At 34.4% G+C, this 24,606-nt stretch overlaps 1 protein-coding gene across 1 annotated transcript in view; it reads right to left on the minus strand.

Moving 5' to 3' along the window:
- The window catches only part of LOC145291533 (4'-phosphopantetheine phosphatase-like), an 81,093-nt gene that overhangs the window by 20,170 nt on the left and 36,317 nt on the right, over positions 1-24,606 (minus strand). The window contains exons 5-11 of the mRNA XM_080137529.1: positions 20,868-21,051; positions 17,344-17,436; positions 15,169-15,331; positions 13,345-13,532; positions 9,020-9,101; positions 5,972-6,063; positions 209-364 (exon numbers count right to left, since the gene is read on the minus strand). Coding sequence (XP_079993655.1) covers positions 209-364; positions 5,972-6,063; positions 9,020-9,101; positions 13,345-13,532; positions 15,169-15,331; positions 17,344-17,436; positions 20,868-21,051 — 958 coding nt within the window. The remainder of the gene's footprint in view (positions 1-208; positions 365-5,971; positions 6,064-9,019; positions 9,102-13,344; positions 13,533-15,168; positions 15,332-17,343; positions 17,437-20,867; positions 21,052-24,606) is intronic.

The following is a 24,606-nucleotide window of genomic DNA, read 5'->3' on the forward strand; positions in this document are numbered from 1 at the left end:
AGTCAAAAATTCACTCACAATAAATATGCATAAACGCAAAAACAATTTCATTCTTCCAAACCCTTTTTAACTATTTTTTTTTTTTAAACTATTAACTTTCACCTGTTATTCTACTACACGACCAAGCAAAAGTTTGTTTTTTTTCCAAAAGAAAATTCCAGTCTTGCAACATTCATGGTGTTACTTTAAAATCAATAAACATGTCTACCTTTTCTACAGTTTGTGAAAGACATCTGAGCCAATAATCTCGAGCTGCCGTGTCTTCTGTGAGGTCAACAGTGTCAGGGGTGTAGCTACACGGATCCAACAAAAGTGGACATGGCAGGAGTTCACAATTCAAACGGTCAAGTTCCAACAAATCAAACTGGAAAAAAAAAAAATAAAAATAAACAAAAACAAAATTATAATTACAAGTTTTTCAAAGAAATATTACAAACTTACAAAAATTGCAAAATCAATTTTATTCAATTTCTGAAACCTTCAATTTAGAAATAATTTGTTTTTCAAAGAAAATTTAAGCCTGAATTTAAAGTCCCATGGAAATAAAATTGATTTATTTAAGTAAAAGAAAATGTCAATTTACACGGCAACTATGATAATCTTAGAAATTTTTTTTATTTATTTCATTCTGATTTTATCATTAAAGATTTTAAGTGAAAATAAACTGAATTCTGCCATTCATTCCTCAAAGACATGAATAGAATTTAGAATTGTTTAACTGAAATATTGAACAAGAATTTTGGTGAAAGAACTGACCCATTAAATTATCACTGAATTAACCTACTCCCTCTTTTTGCCAAAATATTTCAGTCCATAATTAATCAAGCTCTAGTCCACCACCTTAGTTGCTAAACTTCTGTCCGACCATCAATATGGATTTAGGCAAGCCTGTTCTACTGCAGATATTCTAACTGTAATCTCTGAATGCATATATCATACACTGGATAAGGCAAGAGAGGGAATGGCAGTAGCTCTAGATATATCTAAGACTTTTGACAGGGTACAGCACAATGGTTTTCTCATGAAAATCAGATCTTATGATATTACTGGACAAATACTTAACATAATTAAATCCTTCTTAAGAGAAGAATCCAGCTTGTCCTAAATGGTTGTATGTCTAATCTTTATTATTCCCGATATTCATAAATGACCTTCTTGATAAAATTGTCTCTGAGATGGATATATTTGCTGATGACACAACTCTGTATAAGAGGCACAAGGGGAAAACAAATGAGCACATATCCAAAGCAATGGCGGAAACCCTAGAGGAATACCTCCAGTCTGTAGTGCAATGGAGTCAAAAATGGATGATAATTTTTTTTTTTTTTTTTTTTTTAATTATATTTTCACCCCAAACAAGGCACATTGCCACTTTGGTGTAGGGGGCTACTATCAGGGGAAACATCTACTGGGGCACTATGTAGGGATTAGGGCAGCGAGATGTTGGTTCACGTTGCACTTGAACTTATGCATGTCAGTACAGTTGGGGAAGCAGTGACCTGGAATGGAATTCCAAAGTCTAGCAGTTCTGGGGAAGAAACTACTGGAGTAGAACGATCTTTTACATCTAGGGATCTCTACAGTGTGGGGGTGGGATTTTGCAGCTTGTCGGGTCTGTCGAGGGTGTTCACGTCGTGGGGGCACAAGTGCTTGCAGTTCTTCAGAGCATTCACCATTATAATACTTGTAGAACAGGCAGAGGGATGCAACGTTTCGACGATGGGACAGAGGCTGAAGTTTTGATGCCAGTTTAGGGCCTATCAGATTTGCGACTCTCTTTTGAACCCTGTCAAGGAGAGAGAGACTAGTAGCCGATGCACCGGCCCAAATATGACAGCAATACTCCATACATGGGCGAATAGTGGCCTTATAGAGGTACAGGATACTTTCGGGTGTTAGAAGTTTTCTAGCACGGTAGAGAGAGCCCACCTTCCTCGCAGCGGCCCTGGCAATGCCCTCGATGTAATTGTTCCAACTCATGTTTCCTGTGAACGTTAGGCCAAGGAGCTTGAAAGACGTACTCTCAGCTAAAGAGTTGTTGGCCATTGCTATAGGTGGTAGAGAAGGTTTCCTGTAATTATTGAATGAAACCAGTTTTGTCTTGGTGGCATTGAACGTTACCATCCATTTTTGTCCCCATTCCACTACTGAATTGAGGTCATCCTCCAGTGTTTCTGCCATTACTTTAGATATATGTTCATTTGTTTTCCTGTCGTGCCTGCTATAGAGTGTGGTGTCATCAGCATATATACCCATCTCAGAGGCAATTTTATCGGGGAGGTCATTTATGAATATCAGGAACAGCAGAGGACCAAGGATAGATCCCTGGGGCACTCCGGCATTTATATTATATTGTTTAGACGTACGACCGTCGAGGACAACCTGGATTTTTCTCTTATCTAAGAAGGATTTAATTATGTTAAGTATTCTACCAGTGATACCGTAAGATCTAATCTTCCTGAGGAGACCCTCATGCCATACCCTGTCAAAAGCCTTAGATATATCTAGAGCTACCGCTCTGCCCTCTCCCGCTTTGTCCAGTGAATGGTATATGCGTTCAGAGATTACAGTGAGGATGTCTGCCGTGGAACGGGCTTGTCTAAATCCATATTGATGGTCGGTCAGAAATTTAGCATCTGTAAGGTGCTGGACTAGAGCATGGTTAATTAAGGTCTCAAATATTTTGGCAAAAAGTGGGAGGAGGCTAATAGGGCGATAATTTAATGGGTCAGTTCTTTCGCCAGAATTCTTGAATACTGGTACCACAGAAGCAGTTTTCCAGCAGCTCGGAAAGCAAGATTCATTAAGGCATTTGTTGTAGAGTTTGGAGAGAACTGGAGCTACTTCGGCTGAGCACTTTTTTAATAGCACAGCTGGGATGAGGTCGGGTCCACATGCTTTGGAAGTGTCAAGGTTTTTTATGATAGCATGCACCTGAGCAGGGGTGATTTCCAGATCGTCTAGCTTGGCATCTGTCCGCATAGGAAAGTCAGGTAGGGGGTGGTTTAAAGGGTCCAGTGTAGAGTTGGAGGCAAACCGACTGGCAAGCATGTTAGCCTTCTCGGTTGCTGAGCAAAGAACCTTGTGATTGTTGGTTAGTGGGGGAATCGTTGATTGCCCATTATTTACTACACTGTTGTAGATTTTCCAGAAGTCACGAGTTCCTAATTTTTGTGCTTCGATGCGTTTTTTAGTGGTTTCCGTAAATTCCCTCTTAGCTGTCGCTATTTCTTTCTTAACGTTACTTCTAGCTTCTATGTACTTTTGTCTGTTTGAACTGGACTTATGTCGGTTAAACCTTCGGAATGCATGCTGCCTTTGAGCAATGGAAGTTGCGCAAGTCGAAGTAAACCATTGGGGAGAGTGGGGCTTGCTATAGAATTTCCGCATGGGAACATGCGCTTCGATTGCAGTTTTGAACCATTCAGTGGTCTCAGTTGCACACTGTTCAGCAGGAAGAGAAAAAATATTTCCCCATGGGGCGTCTCTGATAAGATCTCTGATAGCTTCCCAGTCAGCCTTTTTATAATATCTGGTTGTTTTGAGCACTGGCTCTTCAGTTTTGGGTCTAGAGTTTAGGGCGATTTCAACCATTATTACCGCATGATCAGCGTTCCCAAGTGGGCTGTCGGATTTCGTTACACAATCATCAGGAATTGTGGTCAAAAACAGATCTAATAGTGATGCGTGTTGTTCTTCCTGATCAGGGAAGCGGGTTGGAAAAGTAACAATTTGCGATAGGGAGTGAGATACAGAGAAGCTATGAGTTGCGCTGCCTGCTGCATCTGTATAAGTAGAGAATCCAAGCCAGTTTTTGTGATGGACATTAAAGTCACCAAATACATGTACTTGGGCGCTAGTGTCGAAGGAGAGTGCTGTGTCTATGCTGTCAGATACTTTGTTTATTATGGTGCAGTCTTGGGTCGAAGGAGAGCGGTAGAGAAAGTAAAAGTAGCTAATGTTGTGTTGCATGATTAGTCTAAAGCATATAAAGGCTTGATCATCCGTTTCTAGGTTTGTCTCTCTAGTCAGGGGAAGGGTATTACGAATGTAAACTCCAAGTCCGTGCATATGTCTGTCAGAGTCCTTACGGCAGAGTGGGAGATATCCAGGCATGTTAAAGTAGTTAGAGGGGATGGAGGAGTGTAGGTTAGTCTCACTTAGTGCTAAGATATCCGGGGCATTTGTTAGGAGAAATGCTTCAACATCAGCTAAATTAGTTCTAAGCCCACGGATATTTGTGAATGCAAGCCTCAATGTTAAAAGCTGCCAAGACTAAGCTCATTTCCTTTAATAATTGCAAGAAACCTTCTCTACCACCAATCGCTATGGCTAAAGATACATTACCTGAAAGTACTTTTTCAAACTCCTTGGCTTAACGTTCACAAAGAACCTGTTGGAACAGATACATCAAGTGCATTACCAAGGCTGCTATGAAGAAGGTGGGCTCTCTACCATGCTAGAAAGTTACTTACGCCTGAAAGTATCCGATACGTCTACAAGGCCACCATTTGCCCATATATGGAGTATTGTTGTCACATTTGGGTCAGTACATCTGTTACTAGTCCCTCACTCTTGGACAGGGTTAAAAAAGTGCTCTGCCGAAGTAGCGCCGATACTCTCTAAACTTTACAACAAATGCCTTAAGGAATCTTGCTTTCCTGCCTGCTGGAAAACTGCTTCTGTGGTACCAGTTTTCAAGAATTCTGATGAAAGAACTGTCCCATTAAATTATCGCCCCATTAGTTTCTCCTGCTTTTCGCCAAAATATTTGAGTCCATAATTAACCAAGCTTTAGTCCATCACCTTACAGATGCTAAACTTCTGACCAACCAACAATACGGATTTAGGCAAGCCCGTTCCACGGCAGACATCCTAACTGTTATCCCTGAGCGTATATACCATTCACTTGACAAAGCAGGGGAGGGTAGAGCGGTAGCTCTAGATATATCTAAGGCTTTTGACATGAAGGTCTTCTCGGGAAAATCAGATCATACAGTATCACTGGAAAAATACTGAACATAATTAAATCTAGAGAAAAATCCAGGTTGTCCTTGACAGTCGTACATCTAAACAATATGATATAAATGCGGAAGTGCCTCAGGGGTCTATCCTAGGACCTCTATTATTTCTAATATTCAAAAATTACCTCCCTGACAAAATTGTCTGTGAGATGTGTATATATGCTGATGACACCACTCTCTATAACAGATACGGCAGGAAAACAAATGAACACATATCTAAAGAAATGACAAAAACACTAGAGGATAACCTCCGATCTGTAGTGGAATGGGGACAAAAATAGAAGGTCACATTCAATGCTGCCAAGACTAAACTTGTTTCCTTCAATAACTACAAGAAAACTTCTCTACCACTAATAGCAATGGCCAAAGACCATCTGAAAGCACATCCTTTAAACTCCTCGGCCTAACGTTCACAGGAAACACGAGTTAGAAAAATTACATTGAGAGCATTGCCAGAAATGCTGTGAAAAAGGTAGGTTCTCTCTACCGTGCTAGAAAGCGACTAATGCCCGAAAGTATCCTGTACCTCTATAAGGTCAAGCAAAACATGGAAGTGATAAGGATAGACTTAAGAGATAGAAGAATAATAAAGATACGGTCAGAGACAGGTTAGTTTGGAAGTCAATTCCTAAAAGCTGTGGAACACTGTTCCGCTGTCCTGCTTCCCGGTTGAATACAACTAGTACATGGTAGCCTTCAAATCCAATGAAAAATTCTTGTTGAACCGTCCCCATAAACAATCAAATTCTACCCAATTTACACCATTAACGATTATTACACTACCACCTTACATTCATTAACCCTTATCCTCGAGTGGCCTTCGGGCCTTAATAAGTAGTGACTCCAAAGTTTGAAAAAAAAATAAAATAAAATAATGCATCTCCCTGTGCTCAATTGGTATCACTAACATAAAGTTTGTCATCTATACAAAAAAGAAAAGAACCTACCGTGCTACTTTGGGATGATTCGCGTGGATTTCGCGGACTCGCAAGTCCAGAACTATTTGCGAAATTTTCACCCCAGCAATAATTGGATGCATCTGAAAAACAAATATAAAAAAAAAATAAAAATATTAAAACCAGCATTATTTTATAAATAATTAAATATTATTTATAGAAATATTTATATTTTTAATTCATTAGTTATATATGAAATTCAATCCATCTGATTGTTCTTTCCTTACGCTTTGAAAAGGTTAAATACAATTTTTGAAGACTTCAAAAAAGCCCAAATTTGCAAAATCAGACTGGAAACCTTACAAGTTTGCTTTTAGAATTATTAACATGTAAACACAACATTAGTTGGTCAATGTGCACTGGTTGTTAAATCTACAAAGGGTGTTTATTCCAAAAGCCATTCTTAACATAGGGAGGTTAGAGGTGTTTCTTCCAAAAAACATTTTCATATTTTTAACCTACCCATGTTAAGAACAGCTTTCAGATTAAACACCTTTTGGAGGTTGGACAACTGTTGTTTTCATAGAAGTTAAAACACAAAAATATTATGCAGGTAAGTTTCAACGTACATTATATTGACTATTGTACACTTGTTATATATTTGTTTTCTTAATTTCTGTGGAGTATTTTATTATTTACAAGATGTGTTACAGCTAATTTTAGAAAATAATGCTTGCAGTATACCAAAAAGAAAAACACTGGACGACTTGAAATATACTGTCTTCGGTAAAAGGCTACATCTGTTTTCGCTAAATCTAAAGTTATTAAATGCTTTCGATATAATCACCAAGTACCTGCATATTATCACCCCAAACTAACACTAATAACCTACCATATGACTTTTTTTTTGAAAGATTTCTAAGATTTTAGGTTTGTGACAGTGACTAGTTTTAAATGTATTTTTGGACAATGTTATTTCCCTGGAGGAGAAATTGGTTTCATATGGTTCTTGGTAAAAATCTGATTGGATTTATGCTGCCATTTTTTGCTTGAGATAACTACATTTTTTTTAATATGAGAATGGCTCTACACTCAAGATTTTGTTCGGATTTGCTTGTGAGATGCACTATGGACAGGATCAGCTTCGAGGTACACTCCTTAACAGAAAAGAGGCCATGATAAAATGTAAGACCTAACTTTGTGCTTTGCATGAGTTTTCTTTCCATTCTTGAAATGAATAATGTGTGTATTTTTCTGTGCACAGGAACAATGTAATTCTATGTGTAACCTTATGTCTTGTTCTCATTTAATGTCATAATTTGTCATAGACAAACTAATAATAAATGAAATGTTGTCTAACATGGCTTTTTAATTGTCTTGTTTTCAAACTTTTGGTTCAATTTAAAACCGCTATGTCTATAGTGCCATGGTACATGTGAGTAAATGCTGGGTTTCCACTGACTTTATTAGTATGCAGAGCAATGACATTGCTATGGTTCTGTGGATTCACGGTGTGTGTCTTTGATGACGGTGTTAGTTCTGTCACCGTTATTGAAACTAGGTGCCCAAACTGAGGTCAGCTGTGTTAAAACTGCCTACGATGATATGGATCTGTTGAACAAAGCTCTGGTTGGATAAAAAGGTGTACACACATCTAAATAAGGAGTGAGGAAAAAGCAGGCCGTGAAAGAGTTGGAACAACTGTCAAAGATGAGTACAAGCAAAGGCACCTTAAGACTAACATAAATGACAGAGTTTTGGAGAATATGCTGTACTGGCCAGCAAGCAACTCATATCTAATGTAGAAGAGACCTGGTAGATGAAAAATACCTGTCCCATCATTGCAGTGTTGCATTCCTGTGCCTGTTTTTCATCGCACTCATTGTATCCCTTTAATGTATAAATCCTTGATAAACCCGTGTGGCAGCAAAATCCCACCCCTTCACTGTAAATGTTCCTAGATGCAAGAATGCTTTCTACTCAAATAATTTCTTCCCTCGGACTGCTAGACTTTGGAATTTTCTTTGTTTCTTGCTTCCACGACTGTACTGACCTGCAGAAGTTTGAAACGAAATAGGAATAAGGACCCTGACTGACTTCACTGCAAAGAAAAAAAAAAAAAAAAAGACGACACCTTTCCCTTGATACTGGTTTGACCCTCACCTTTACACACACACATTGACTCTATAAACAAATATCGCGACAAGAAAACTTTTTAAACCAAAACTTTGTATTGATAAGTACATATTTTTTAAATAATAAAACAATTTATATCACACCGCGACAATAAAACTTTTTAAGCAAAACTTGATCCTTTCTTTTTTCTTTTAAGTAATAAAAATGAGGTATACGATTTACTCGTGGCCGAGATTGATTTTTTGTAGAGTGCCCTTATATATTTACATAGCTTTTTACAAAACATTTTATGGAGAAACAAGCTAAATCCCACCCCCACACAGTAGAGATCCCTAGATGTGAAAGATCTTTCTACTCCAGTAGTTTCTTCCCCAGAACCTCTAGACTCTGGAATTCCATTCCAAGTTCCTGCTTCCCTAACTGTACTGACATGCAGAAGTTCAAGTGGAATGTGAACCGACATCTTGCTGCCCAAATCCCAACATAGTGCCCCAGTAGTTGCTGCCCCTGATAGTAGCCCCCTACACCAAAGTGGCAATGTGCCTTGCTTGGGGTGAAAATGTAATATAACAAAAAAAAAAAAAAAAAATCATATCAATTAAAAAAAATGATAAAAATCAAGGTATAATAATGCCTGTAAGTAAGAAAGCAAACAAAACAAGCCGAGCATACATGGTTCCTCTCCATGAGTGAAAAATTTACTTTCACCATGACTAATGCTTGTGCAATTTATTTATTTTTTTTTTTAATCGAAGGTGTGGTTATAAAGAAAAGTGTGAACAAACGAATCCCTCTTGTCAGTGGACCAAAATATGTTAAAAAAAAAAAAAAAAAAAAAATGAATGTATGAATCAATAAAAAAAAAAAGTAAAAAATCAAAGAATATGTCAGTCAAATAATTTTTAAAAACATGAGGCATAAAAGAAGTATGGAAGCCTCTAATCAGAAAAATTATAAACTTACGTTCTTCTTCTGCTCCCATAAGAAAAGCACCAATTGCACCCAGGTAACCTTCATGGCGGAGAAATAAAGCTTGAATCTGACCCTTGACAATTAAAACCAAAATAGAAGAGAAGATCAATTAATCTTTTTTTTAGAGATGGGGTGGGGGTCATACGAAGAATACGATCACAAGGTTCACTTATACTTTGATACAATGGTTTTTTTTTATTTTAGTTTTATTTATTTTTTAATTTTCGGTTATTTTATAAACAAAATGAACGCATGTTAAACACACAAAACAAGATTTATTTAAATAATTTTTAAAAGTCATTAAATAAAAAAGAAAAAAGTTTTTAAATTTTCCATGTTTCGTTATTAAACTAAGTAAATTTTCTGATTTTTTTTAGATGAGGATTGATCATTCGTATTATTTAGATTCTTTGGACTACAGTTCTCATCTCGAGTATGATTTTCACAATGGTTTGGTGGATGTAACCATCTTAAGATTTATCTTGTCGAACTCAATCTGAAAGGATAAATGACTTGGTAAAACTGTCATAAGATACATTCTTTTAGAGAAGAAAGGTTAACTCCTCAGTAAAGGTGTCACTCAAAATACAATTGTAAATTATCTAAGACTTCTACCAAGCCATAGCTAATGGAACAAGAGCATGCTAACATGGATTAAATAAGAGGTTACGTTTAAAATTCCGTGCAGATTCTAGGGTTCGATCAAAAGATCCTAGGGTTCGACCAAAAGATTCTAGAGTTTGACCAAAAGATTCTAGAGTTTGACCAAAAGATACACCCGAAGAAGGTTGGAAGTTACATTGACCAAAATTTTGTAAAAATAACACTCATGGAGAAATAACAAATCAATACGGATAATGAATTGTAAATAAAATGTTACTCAGTAAAACGTTTTATGAAAATTTATTAAATGTCAGTCTGAAGCTGACATTATACTATCACTATCTTTTCCTGCTCAATTCAGTTAACTATTTCATTTCAGACTAATATAGTATCCATTCTGTTGTCATAATATCATCCTTCCATGGCATCCCTGGAATTATTTTGCTGCCACCTTTTATTTCAAAAGTTTTGCAACTAAAAGGACATGCAAAGATAGTTTCACAGAATTTGAAAAAAAAGAACATTTAAAATATTGATTTAACTAATATTGATTTAAGTAATATTTACTATTTTACACATTTTTTTTTTTTTTTTCAAAATTTAATCAGATATTAAAAAACACTGTCAAATCAAAAACTGAATGTTGATCTATATTTTATAAATTAAATTTAATTTTGCAAGGACCAATTTTTAAATTCATCTAATTTCAAATTATAAAAAAAGAGCAAATTTAATGACAATGGATGGGACTCTTTGTGCTAGCCTCAATTGAGAAAAGACTTATTAATTATTCTGCTAATTAAATAAGGGTGTAATTAAACAATGAGCTTAAAAGTAATTGACTGCCTGTTCCTTCTTTTTGAATGTGTAGCCTACTGGACAATCAAGTCCAAATAAATCTATTCATTTTCCAAGATTATGTCAGGTGGATTTTGATTGAAGCTAAATAAATATTGCAAATAAAATGTTATTTAATAAAATATTTACTTGACAATATTTATTTTAAATAAAAAGGTTCCATATGAATAATCTATTTTGGGGATGGCTGCACACGTGTGTGTGTGTAAATACAAAAAACAACAACATTTTTTACACAATAAAATAAGAAAAGAAAAAAAAACTTAGCAATTAGAAAGTATTTAATATTTTCCTTTATTTAGCATGGCATTATTTATATCTCTCCTGGCAACGCCGGTAGACGGGGTTTTACAGCTGAAAAGTAATTACTTTCATGTGAGAACATATTTAATTGATGTCGCTGTCGAATGTCCATTGAATTCACTTAGCCAAAACCAAAGGGGGATAACTGCTTAAAATTTGACGTAAGGGAGATAACTTAAGAGTGAAATTACTTTCCTTTAAATAATCTATATAGCTATAAAAACGAACGTGTGTGTGTGTGTGTATATATATATATATATATATATATATATATATATATATATATGTATATGTATATTTCCCTACGTAATAACTGTCAATTTTAAGTCTACAGACTCGAAATTTCATACGCAGGTTACTGAGATTTGGGAAAATCTATGTGATCGGTTTTCGGCCAGAAATTTGGCTGTTAAGGAGTCAAAGTTCAACGATTTGACCTTTGAGAACTACCAAACTCCTCCGACAATTTTGGGTCTAAACACTTGAAATTTTACATATAGGTTCCTTGGACATGGATCTAACTTAATAACTCGATGTGAGCCAAAAACAATAAATGTTAAGGGGGTCAAAAAAGGGGTCAAAGTTTAAAAAAAATTGATCTCTGCAGTCTCTTCCAAATTACTCAGACAATTTCTGGTCTAAACATTTGAAATTTTACATAAAGGGTATTCAGAAACAGGGCAAGCTTTTTCATCCGTTTGGGTCGAAAATTTTTAGTTACCAATATATAAATGTATGTATGTATCTATGTTTGCCTGTCTGCCTAAAACTTTCGACAGAGGCGACGGATTTTACCAAAATCAGTATCGTTTTAAAGTTCCACCTTTCATACGACAAATATCGAAAAATTGGCTAAAAACATTAATATCTTCACCTTCAACTAGGCACTTTTCTATAGAGGGGGGGGGGCACTTTTTTTGCCGATATTTTTTGAAGTTATCATCTCCTTTAGATTGTCTAGCCTCAATTTTAAAAAAATGTTGCTTCTGGTTTGGCGGTGGTCGTAACAGCATAGACGTCAGGTTTTTACCCTGTTCTTTTCCTCATCCAGGCAATGCCGGACTGAAATGCTAGTCTATTATATATAGAAAAGTGAACGTGTCTGTGTGTGTCCGTGTACATTTTCCAACGCAATAACTCAATTTTCAGTCTACAGACTCGAAATTTCATATACAGGATACTGAGATTTGGGAACATTTTTGTAATTCGTTTTTGGCCAGAAATTTGGCTGTTAAGGGGTCAAAGTTCAACGATTTGACCTTTGAGAACTCTACCAAACTCCTCCGACAATTTTGGGTCTAAACACTTGAAATTTTAGATATAGGTTCCTTGAACACGGATCTGACTTAATTTATTTTGAGCACAAAACAATAAATATTAAGGGGTCGTAATAGGGGTCAAATTTAAAAAAATTGACCGCTTTTTTTTGCTCAACATACACCTCCAAACACCTGGGCAACGCTGGGCTGAAATGCTAGTAGAAAGATACTTTGAAGTATTATATTTTTTTACCATGATTTAATAGAAAGATATTTTAAACCATTGTTTTTATTATTAGATGGTTACATACCTAACAATCTAGTGACAAATTTCATCAAATTCAAGGGACCAGATATATGAAGGGGGGGGGGCACAGTTAAAATGGGCTGAAAGTAAATTGTTTGGTTAATAGCTCTTAGAATATCAAATAGAAAGTACATCCTTAAAAGATTTTGGAAGATTAAAAAGTTTTGGAAGCTATTAACATCAAACAAGTCATAGATGAACAACATTAACTTAAAAAATATTTATTTATTATAAAAAAAATTGGTTCAATTAATACATTTTTAATTATTACAGTATCATGTCGCCATTAAAATAATTAAAAACTATTTTAATTAAAAAAAAAAAACAGAATTTGATTAAAAAAATCAAAAATACTGTAGGTAAAATGAAAATAAAGTCAACTTGCAATCTTGTACATTAAATTAACTTAAAATAATTCATGATGCATTAAAAAATAGATGGTGATTTTGATCTGAAAAATTTTTGCTTTCTGATGAAGTTTTAAATAAGTTTTGAAGTTTTCTGTCCAATAGTGAATATATCTTTAATATATTCACTATTGGACAGAAAACTTCAAAACTTTTGCCAATAAGACATTTTGACCAATAACTAAATGACAAAATAAGGAAAGTTACAACATTTTTCAATTAATAATTTAATTATTAAACAATATTGTAATAATTCAAGTTCAAAATCATATTTAGAAAAAAAAAAAAAATTGATAAAACAGAACAGTAAAAAATGCGGGAATAAAATGCAAATAAAAAAACTTTCTGGCAATACCAAATGCATACAACTAGTTCCTCTATAAAAAAAAAAATGTGAGTTTTTGAAAATCCAATCTGCAGTTTTTAAATTGTCAACATACAATTTAATTTATAAATTAATGGCAAAATATAAAAAATAAATCTTTTTGATCTTCAGAAAATTTAAGTTTTGAAGTTTTATGCCAAACAGTGAATGTATTAAAGCAGTCAATTTTGCTGTAAGAACGAAAAAAAATTTACCTTTGACCAATAATTAATGGCAAATGACAGCGTATGCATGGTAAATGGGTTGCTGCGTATAAAACCTCCGCCGAAATAGACCTTATTGACACAATGTAACTGTGCGTAGAGGCTGGCAATTTGTCCGACATCATTGCTTATGCACAGAAGAAGACTACGTACAACGTCTTCCTGTTTGAACTGCTCATCTAATTTCAAAGAATTAAAAAAAAAAACATGAAAAAACATGAAAAAGGAAAACCATTCAGAAATTAATAATGAAATCTTCATATTTTTTTTAGTTTTAATCAACATTATGATCCCCATCTGGCATCAACTGAAATGAATGGCTCTCATCTTGGGAAGGCTCCATGTTTTGACAAGCTTCTGGGCTTAACCTTTACTCCTGATCTGAAATGGAACACATCAAATCCGTTGCCAAGGTCACTGGAAAAATGGTTGGATCCTTCTATCGATCGAGTAGATATCTATCTGCTGATACAATTCTCTACCTATATAAAAGCCAGATACATCCAAGGATGGTGTATTATTGCCACATCTGGGCAAGAGCTGTTAGGAAGACCTTATCTTGCCTTGACAGACTTCAAAATAGACATCATAGCCTAGTGGGAGGGATATCCTTTTCCCTGCAACCTCTTTCTCAAAGAAGAGACGTTGCAAGCCTGTCTCTGCTCTATCATTATTTTCATGGCAAGTGCTCATCTGAGCTCCAATCTATGGTCCTCCCTCACCAAACATTCACAAGAAACACTCGTCTAACTGAAACCACTATCAATAATTTCCCCCACTCTTTATCTGTACCGACACCTAAACGTAGATTCCATTAACAAAGCTTCTTTCTTAGAACTGCACGCCTGTGGAACTGTTCCGTTTCCCTGCTTTCCAGCTGACTACAATATGGCTGTCTTCAAGTCCAATGTAAACAAGTTCTTGATGAGCCGTCCCCCTTAAGTAATCCAATTTACCAAATTCACACTACTGATGATTACTATGATATTATCCTTTTGACCACTGTACACTTTTACCCTTATCCTCGAGTGGCTTCTGGTCCTTGATAAGTAGTGATTTCTTTGTAAAAAAAAAAAAAAAAAAAAAGAAAAAGAAAAAAAAAGAAGCAGAACTGAAATTATTATTTGCGTCAGAAGTTTGCATTCTAAAATATTAATCTTTGAGTGCAATGCGTATGAATTCTTTAAACTCTTAAGTTATTCAAAATGTCACCATTCAAAAGTTTTGGAAATTATATTTTATGCTCAAATAAATGATTATTTGATATAGAGTGTAAGGATGAGAATTAAAGAAGATAAAAAAATCAAATAATATCTGCGAAAAAAATACACAATCATTGAAGAAATGATATTCAGAACTTGATAATGAAATTTTTTTTTTTTTTGGTTTTAATAGAGACTTGTTTTGAATGCCACATCATTTACGTTGTTTTGTTGTTAATAAAGAACTGCTGCTTCTTATGCAAAAAGCAAACATCTTCATCATTAGTGAACAACAATCTGGCCCAAGTGTGTGTGTTCTTCCAACTCAATAATTTACATCATGGAAATAGAAATTATTTAAATGAATGTTTATTGTCATATAAATTATAAAAATATCTTTTAATTGACAGCAATTATTCCTCTTCAACCATTTCATCAAAGTGAATATTTCTACCAATCAATGGAAAACTGATTAAATATCAACATTTGCATACAAGAACATTTTGGAGTTCATTTAAGATTAAACAATAAAGTTTTAAACATGATCTAATTAAAACAATGGGAACGGGTTTCAAGTATTAAAAACAGAAAAGTTTTGGGTCAATAAACGTACCAGTTCTATCACGCAAAGAACGAGCTGCCTTGCCAAAACTGCTAGCTATAATATCACCAGGTAAGTCGACTAACGAAGAATAGGAGCCATAGATGTCACGCACCAACATGTCCACTTGCCTGTGATCACCTTTCTCAGCAAGTGAAACCAGCTCATCAAAACTCTGTAAAGCACAGAAATATAAAAACTAAAATGTCAAATATAAAAATGTCAAATATAAAAATGTCAAATATAAAAATGTCAAATATAAAAATGTCAAATATAAAAATGTCAAATATAAAAATGTCAAAACTCTGAAATGCATAAAAATATAAAAAACTGTCAAAATATAAAAACAAAAAAACTGTCAAAATATAAAAACAAAAAAACTGTCAAAATATAAAAACAAAAAAACTGTCAAAATATAAAAACAAAAAAACTGTCAAAATATAAAAACAAAAAAACTGTCAAAATATAAAAACAAAAAAACTGTCAAAATATAAAAACAAAAAACTGTCAAAATATAAAAACAAAAAACTGTCAAAATATAAAAACAAAAAACTGTCAAAATATAAAAACAAAAAACTGTCAAAATATAAAAACAAAAAACTGTCAAAATATAAAAACAAAAAACTGTCAAAATATAAAAACAAAAAACTGTCAAAATATAAAAACAAAAAACTGTCAAAATATAAAAACAAAAAACTGTCAAAATATAAAAACAAAAAACTGTCAAAATATAAAAACAAAAAAACTGTCAAAATATAAAAACAAAAAACTGTCAAAATATAAAAACAAAAAACTGTCAAAATATAAAAACAAAAAACTGTCAAAATATAAAAACAAAAAACTGTCAAAATATAAAAACAAAAAACTGTCAAAATATAAAAACAAAAAACTGTCAAAATATAAAAACAAAAAAACTGTCAAAATATAAAAACAAAAAAACTGTCAAAATATAAAAACAAAAAAAACTGTCAACATATTTAAAAAAAACTGTCAAAATATGAAAGCAAAAATCTTTAATACAAAACAATCATCACTATATTTATAACAGTTTCGATTATTCAAACTACTATTCTTATCTTGGCTGTTATATTCACATTTCAACTAATATAAAAGCAAATATAATCAATAAAAATAAACTGATTTTACAAATACGATCAAACAAAAAAATATATTTTTATATATTTGCCAAAAAATGCATTTTTTTTTTACAATTTGAGAACTATTTTCAGTACCTGTGTAGGGAAAGTGCAACTAGCCTACCTAGAAAATGCACAGAAATATAAAAATATGTCAAAATATAGAAACGAGCACGGCAAAATATAGAAAAGAACATGTCAAAATATAAAAACACAGGATCTAAAGGATCTCGATTATATAAAAGTCACTTTGTGTGCGAGTTCCTTCCTCATAAGTTCCAAAAAGGCTGAACCTATCTTTTACAAATTTCACTCAAAGCTGATCTATATGTCTGGCAGTGTTCTTAGATATGTTTTGTACAGAAATTCATCTGATATGTATTGAAAAGCAAAAAAATTTATCTCAAAACTAGTCTTTCTTTCTTATAAATATAAAAGAATAATTTTTACATGGGAATATTTTACCTTACACGGACTAAGGAAAATAAAATCTCAGCAAATCATTTCTTTTAAAAAAAAAAAAAACAAAAAAAAAAAGATTTATTATAATCCAGAGATATAACTCCGTGTAGAGCATTCGACTACAGATCGAATGACCCCCTGTTCAAGCTCGGGTGTACCTCACCATTTTATTTTAATTTTATTTTACAAGTTCAATTTATGATAAAAGAAAAGGTATCATTTAAAATCGCTGCAAATCATTTCTTCGTTTGCATATTTTAAAATTAAACATTAATTAGAGGCGACTTTTCTAGGACATTCACTGTCAAGCCCAAAAATAAGCTGAGATGATATTGTAAACAAACACAGACAGAATTTGATGAACAACATTATCATTATTACTTTTAATTATTTTTTTTGCAAATTAGTCCACCGGGCAAATTATTCCTCATAATATATAACAATCAATATACGATTGATTCTATAATAATTTGTATGCAATCTGCATAAATTAAAATATCATGTTTAAGCATATTGTACGACCGGGGAGCCAGTTAGTGACTAAATAAAATAAAAGAAACAATGAACATTTGCTGCAAATAATACGTACCTTCCCACCTGTTAATAAAGATCCAAGGCCCCAAAAAGTCCCACCACCAATCGAGGTGCCCCCAATCCGACTGAAGTTATTTTCAGATTCCACCTGAAAGTAAAAAACAGAGCATCACAATCAAATAAAAAAATTAAAAAAATGAGACTATCATTCATGGCGAATTAAAATGAGACTTCTTACCAACATGAAATTCTGATTGTTTTTGTTTTATGTAAAAAAGGGGTCAAAGTCTAACAAGCAACTAAAAATACTTAATTATTGATGGTCCTGAATATAACCATGAGTGCATCTGATGGTGAAGCCAAAATTTAGGAGCTTTTGCAGAATTACTGTTTAGTTCTTAATACTCCCAGGTTCACTTTGATTTGAAGTATCTGTTAAGGGTTAAATATAATCTATTGTTTGCAAAATATATGCCGACAAAACACTCATATGCAAAACATACTTTTATCAAATTAAAATAATGAAATCTGTGGCGATAAATACTGCAGAAATTGGAATAGAAAAAGAGACAAGATGAAAAATTTAGGTTTTATTCATAATACAAAAAAGGTTACAAAATATTTAGATTAGTGCTGGGCCGATTAATCGGAATCGAGAAAAAAAAAAAAAAAAAAAAAAAAAAAAAAAAAAAAAAAACGACAAATTTGGGGGTATCGGAATCCTATTTTCCAATGCTACAATGATTCTTTTTTTTTTTATTGGATTTTGTTTAGAGCAAAATTTTCCATTGCTGGTAATGATAAAATAATAAATATTTATTGATTTTAAAATACCAGTGAAACTAAAATCTATAGATCATCCTCCACAATTTTAATTTTACGTTTAGGAAAAATATTTGCATATTTAACATGTGATTTCTTTTACAGAAATCGGGGAAAATTACAACTTTACAGTTAAATATTTAGAGATTTATAAAGACTCGGAATCAGTAAGTGTATCGGAATCAGGAATTTAGTATGGAATCTGAAAAAAATATCATCCCATCACTAGTTTAGAATGTTGTGAATTTTTCTGAAAATCAATTATAGATAAAATAATAATGCAATTATTGCGTAGAGTATTCTATACAATAAAAAAAATTGCATGTGTAATACATATGATGATGTACAATTGTTGTGGAAATGAACAGTGTACGAGTCATGATACACATGTATGGGGGGGGAGACATCAGATGTAATTCTGGTAAATCTTTGGAAGCACAAGAGTCTTAAAGGATGCAGTCTCGTCAGTCAACAATTGATGCAGACAGGTTGTTCTAGGCTTCATCAATTTTTTTTTTTTTTTTTTTTTTTTACTCGCATTCACCCCTAACAAGGCATATCACCACTTGGACATAAGGGGCTACTAATTGGGAGCATGCTTAAGAAAGATTAACAAGATGTTGGTTTACATTACATTTAAACTTCTGCATATCAGTACTGTTAGGGAAGCAGGTAGGGAATTTCAAAGTCTAGCTGTTCGAGAGAGGAAACTATTAGAGTAGTAAGCTTTCTGCATTCAGGGACCTCAACAGTGAAGGGGTGAGATTTTGTTGCTAAGCGGGTTTGTAAGCACAAAAAAAAAAAATTTCCAAACGTCACTGAAGAGTCTTCTGATTTGTAAGCATATCCACATGTTAGACACATGCAAACCACAAACCAAAATGTGTTCAGAGTTGTTGTTGGCATGATGGTCAATAAACAGTGACTAGATGTTGGAGTTTCAATGAATGCAAACCCAAGAAAGCTAGACATTCAAAGTATGACAGGTGTCTGACGGGCATCAACTCTGAAACGTTTCCATGTAATCAATGTTCTGAACAAGACAGGGGTTTTGGGGTCCACAATTTTTAAAATCTCTACTTATATATAAAAGACACTTTGCATGTGTGAGTTCGTTTCCTATGGACTGTGAAAAGGTTGGGCATTTTGTTTCAAGTTTTCACACAAATGTATTTCATGTGTCTGGGAGTGTTCTTAGATAGGTTTTGTATTGGAATGCACCCAATATGTATTAACAAATTGATAATTGAAAAAATCTGATTAAAGAAATAACAAGATCTGGACTAAAGCATCACAAGTGTATTTGAGAAACTTTGCTGCTGCACAGATAGAAAGGCTCAGTATATAAAATCAACAGTAAATTCTTTGATATTTCTGTTCAGAGCATAACTGAACAATGATGCACAAATTTTGCATTTTAATCTTTAGTTCAAGCCATTGTATATAAAAATAATTTTATAAAATCAACAATAGGTTCTCTACAGTTCTTGTAAAGCTTCTGCCTGGTATATTGTAGTGGGTCCCCCACTAAAGCAGGCAGATGGAACACAACGGGCAAAATCATCAGTTCCCTACCAGATCGACAATACCGAATCAAGGTTAACGGATCCGGAAGGATCACACTTAGGAACCGCCGTTTCCTCAGAAAATGCGAACTTAAGCCTACACAAACCCCAATACCAAGTGCAGCACTAGGACCAACAATTCCCTCAAACGATACTACATTCTTGCATATCCCACTATCTCCCTGTAATAGCACATACACAGCAACCAAACCCCAACAACAAACCACACATCTATCCCCACGCTTTCGATCAAGGATTCCCCGAGCTCTTTCTAGGTTACTACCACACAACAAACTAGGCCTAAAAGAGAGATACACCTCTCACACAACCCAGCCTACTCGTGGGGGGGGGGAGAGGGGAGATGTAGAATAATCAAAAGAACTGTGTTAGTCAATAACACACAACAACTACAACAATAATAGCAGCAACACTTACCAAGGGTTCAGCTCATGCACTAGACAGACATCAGATTGAGCTGGACTGGGGGCTTGTATTTATGTACAAGCATATCCAATCAGGTGATTCAGCCAATTACAATCCAAGGAATAGACTGGCCCATGTGTGCACAATGGAATCTCCCATTGTGCCATAAATAGTTCTCCTCTTTCATGAGAAGTAACTTTAGTCTTTGTCAAGTTATCCACAACTTGAACGCTGACCGAAAGTCCACTACACAATTCAACAACAAATAAGCAATTTCATTGATTTCGATGACAATAAAAGTGTTTAATATTTGCTTATTCTCATTCGATCTCAAACAACATTAGGTCATCCTGCTACTCAAGCATATAAATTTATTTTAAATTTTCAAAAATCAGCCACAAATAACATTTAAATTAACAAATTAAACCTGACTTTTAACCAGTCAATTTTCATTCATTATTGTTGTACCATGTTATTGGCAATATAAAAGTATCCTTGGCTACAATTTATTTTTAAAATGACTTAGGCTCAGATAACTGGTAATATGAAATATTTTTAGATAATCGCCTAAAAATAAAAATCAGTAAGGAGGATAAATCATTTTAAATTTAAAAATCAGTTTCAAAATATGCAAATAAAAATTTTAAAAATAAATAACTTCATCACATTCCAAACAACACTGAGTAGGTGTGACTGAAATGAACCCAGTTTTATTCTGTATTTTTAAATGGATATTTTTGGCGTTTCTCTCAAGAGGTTACAATCTTACCTTAATGATGCTGACACCTGAACCAATGTTGACCAGAAGGAACGGATAAATGTCTGGGTCAACTCCTTGGAATTTGCACTCTGGATTTCCATATCTTTGATAAAGGAATGCTTCATCAGGGATGTTCTTTAACAAGAAGTTACAACCTTTGATGAGGCAATGGATTTCATCTTCTTTGGAGATACTGCAAGAAGAACAAAATGAAGCTTTCCAGATTGAAAACAAAATCCATTTATAAAATCAAGTGGTGCAAATGTTTTTTAAAACGTTGTTTCATAAGAATTTTTATTTTTAGAAAACTATAACATGTTTTAAAGCATTGTTTCACTTTTTTTTAAGAACACAATAACATGTTTTAAAACGTTCTTTCATAAGATTTTTTAGACAACTGTAACAATGTTTTAAAATATTGCTCATAAGAATTTTTTTTTTTAGAGAACAATAACATGTTTTAAAACATTGTTTCATGAGATTTTTATTTAGAAAACAATAACAATGTTAATTTTTGTATTATTTGGACTATTATTCTCATTTTGGTTGTTTTTTCCACAACCTTTCGGCGAATGTAACCACCGAACATCTTCAGGCGTATTCACACTGGATGTTATTAGTGAATGGTGAAAAATGTTTTGCTTGCTTTCCCAACAAACATAGCCGATAGAAATTCAAAATGCAAATAGCGCCAAATCTATTTCTTCTTTTTTTTTTTTTATATGAGCATTGATAATTATTTTTTTTTTGAGATGAGCATTGATAATTATTTTTTTTTTGAGATGAGCATTGATAATTATTTTTTTTTTGAGATGAGCATTGATAATTATTTTTTTTTTGAGATGAGCATTGATAATTATTTTTTTTTTTAGATGAGCATTGATAATTATTTTTTTTTTTAGATGAGCATTGATAATTATTTTTTTTTTTAGATGAGCATTGATAATTATTTTTTTTTTTTAGATGAGCATTGATAATTATTTTTTGTATTAAATGGATTATTATTCTTATCCTGTTTTTTTTTTTTCCACAGCATTTTGGCCGATGAAACCTTCGACTATGTTCGTTGGGAAAAAAAAAACAACATTTTTCACTATTCACCAATAACATCCAGTGTGAATACACCTGAAGATGGTCGGAGGTTACATCTGCCGAAATTTTTTTTTTTTTTTTTTTTTTTTTTTTTTTTTACATGGGGGTCACCACTTATCAAGGTCTGAAGGCCACTCAGGGATAAGGGTTATTGCGTGTACAGTAATCAATGAGATAGTATTAATCATTAGTATTAGGGGTTTTGATAGAGTGTCTTACTTAAGGGGGCGGTTTATCAGGAGTTTGTTTATGTTGGACTTGAAGACATCCAAGTTGTAGTCAGGTGGGAAACAGGCAAGCGGCAGAGAGTTCCACTGGCGTGCATTTCTAAGAAAGAAGCTCTGCTCATGGAATCTACGTTTGGATTTAGGCACAGATAAAGAGTGGGGAAAATTATTGACAGTAGTTTCAGCCAAATGAGTGTTTCTCGTGAAAGATTGGCGAGGGGGGGGACGAGGGATTGGAGCTCAGACAAGCACCTGCCATGGAAATAACGATAAAACAAAGACAGGCTTGCAACGTCTCTCCTGTGGGAGAGAGGTTGCAGGGAAGAGAAAAGGGCATCCCCCACTAAGCCACGAAGTCTATTTTGTACTCTGTCAAGGCAGGATAGGCTGTTTTTAGCAGCTCCTGCCCAGATGTGGCAGCAGTACTCCATCCTTGGACGTACTTGGCTTTTATACAGATAGAGAATTGCATCAGTAGTGAGATATCTTCTGGAGCGGTAGAAGGATCCCACCATTTTCCCAGCGTCCCTGGCAACAGATTTGATGTACATGTTCCATTTCAGATCAGGAGTAAAGGTCAAACCCAGAAGTTTGTCAAAACATGGGGCCTCCCCAAGACAAGAGCCATCCATTTCAATTGATGCCAGATGGGGATCAGAGCGTTGATGATGTAAAGATAGAAGCTTGGTTTTAGATGAATTAAAAGTGACCAGCCACCTCTTCCCCCATTGTACCACGCACTCAAGATCAAAAGAGAGAGATTCAGAGAGAGAGAGCTTTGTCATTTACGGCCTTTGATGTGTTACCATAGATGGTCGTGTCATCAGCATAGATGTCAACGAATGATTTAAGTATGTGTTTTGGGAGATCATTGATGTACATCAGGAAGAGAGTTGGGTCCAGGATGGACCCCTGAGGGACTCCAGCATTAATATTGTGGGCCTCTGATTTCTGCCCATCAACCACTACTCTTATGAACCTATCAGAGAAACGATTTAATTATTGAGAAAACATTTCCAGTAATACCGTAGCTGGAAATCTTGTGAAGTAGGCCCTTATGCCATACCTTATCGAAGACCTTTGATATGTCAAGAGCAATTGCCCTGGAAATGAAACCTTTGTCAAGAGATTCACTAATCCTATGAGATATAACCATTAGTACATCTGCTGTAGATCTTGCAGAGCGGAAACCATATTGCATGTCACTAAGAAGGTTGTTTCTGTTGAGGTGGTTGACTAATTCTTTATTTAATATGGATTCCAAAAGCTTACTCATGACACAGAGGAGACTTATTGGTCTGTACTGAGAGGGAGATGACTTTTCACCTGAATTCTTAAATACAGGGCATACTGATGAGGTTTTCCAGGGTGTTGGAAAGCACTTCTCCTTAAGGCAATGCTCAACCAGTTTTGTAAGTATGGGGGCAAGTTCTGGTTGGAGCTTTTTCAGCACTATAACTGGAATGCCATCAGGGCCAGTTGCTTTACTGGAATCAAGGTTCTTGATTAGCTTGGCGACCTCATGCACAGATATTTCTATGTTACCCAGCGTGTTCTGTGTTATAGGAGGAAATATGGGGAGTTGGTGGACTTCATCGTAAAGGATAGAATTAGCTGCAAAGTTCTTGGCAAATAGTTTGGCCTTGTCTGATGCTGACGAGATGACCTCTGGTCCATTGATAATGATTGGGATAGAACGCACACTTCTGTTCAGGATCCTATTTGTTATTTGCCAAAACTGGTGGGAACCAAGCCGCTGATCAGCTACTTTGGATTTAACAGACTGGGCATATAGCTCTCTTGCATTTTTTATTACTCTTTTACAGTGGTTGCTGGCGTTCCTGAAAGCAGCTTTAGTGTCAGTACATCTATTACGTTGGTAGCTATGGAAAAAATGATTTCTGTGCGCGATGGCAGTAGCACATTCAGGGGAGAACCATGGCTGGCTGTTAGGTTTTTGTTGGAATTTTTTGGATGGTATGAATCGATCTATGTCTACAATAACCCATTCTATCAGGTCTGATACTATAGAGGACACATCCTTTTTAAACATGGAATGCAGAGGTAGGTCAGATATGAAAGTACGGAAGCTGTCCAAGTCAGCCATTGAGTATCGATATACAGTATGGTGGAGAGGTACGTCTGAAGACATATAACATTTCATTTTATCTTAACTGTTACAACGGAGTGGTCAGAGGATCCCAGAGGAGATAGGACGGAACATGAACACAGCTCAGGGGATGTTGTGAGGAAAAGGTCTAGAAGGCTTGCATATTGACTGGGTTCGTGAACAATCTGAGTGAAGTCATAGGCAATGGCAAAGTCATCGGTCTTATTTGAGTGAGGCAGCCATTCCACATTATGGACATTGAAGTCACCGCAAATTTGAATGTTAGCCGAAGGATGAGCAGACAGGATGTGGTCAATTT

Source organism: Euprymna scolopes, chromosome 12 (assembly GCF_053919585.1).
Source record: "Euprymna scolopes isolate OS-2025 chromosome 12, ASM5391958v1, whole genome shotgun sequence".
Taxonomy (NCBI): Eukaryota; Metazoa; Mollusca; class Cephalopoda; order Sepiida; family Sepiolidae; genus Euprymna; species Euprymna scolopes.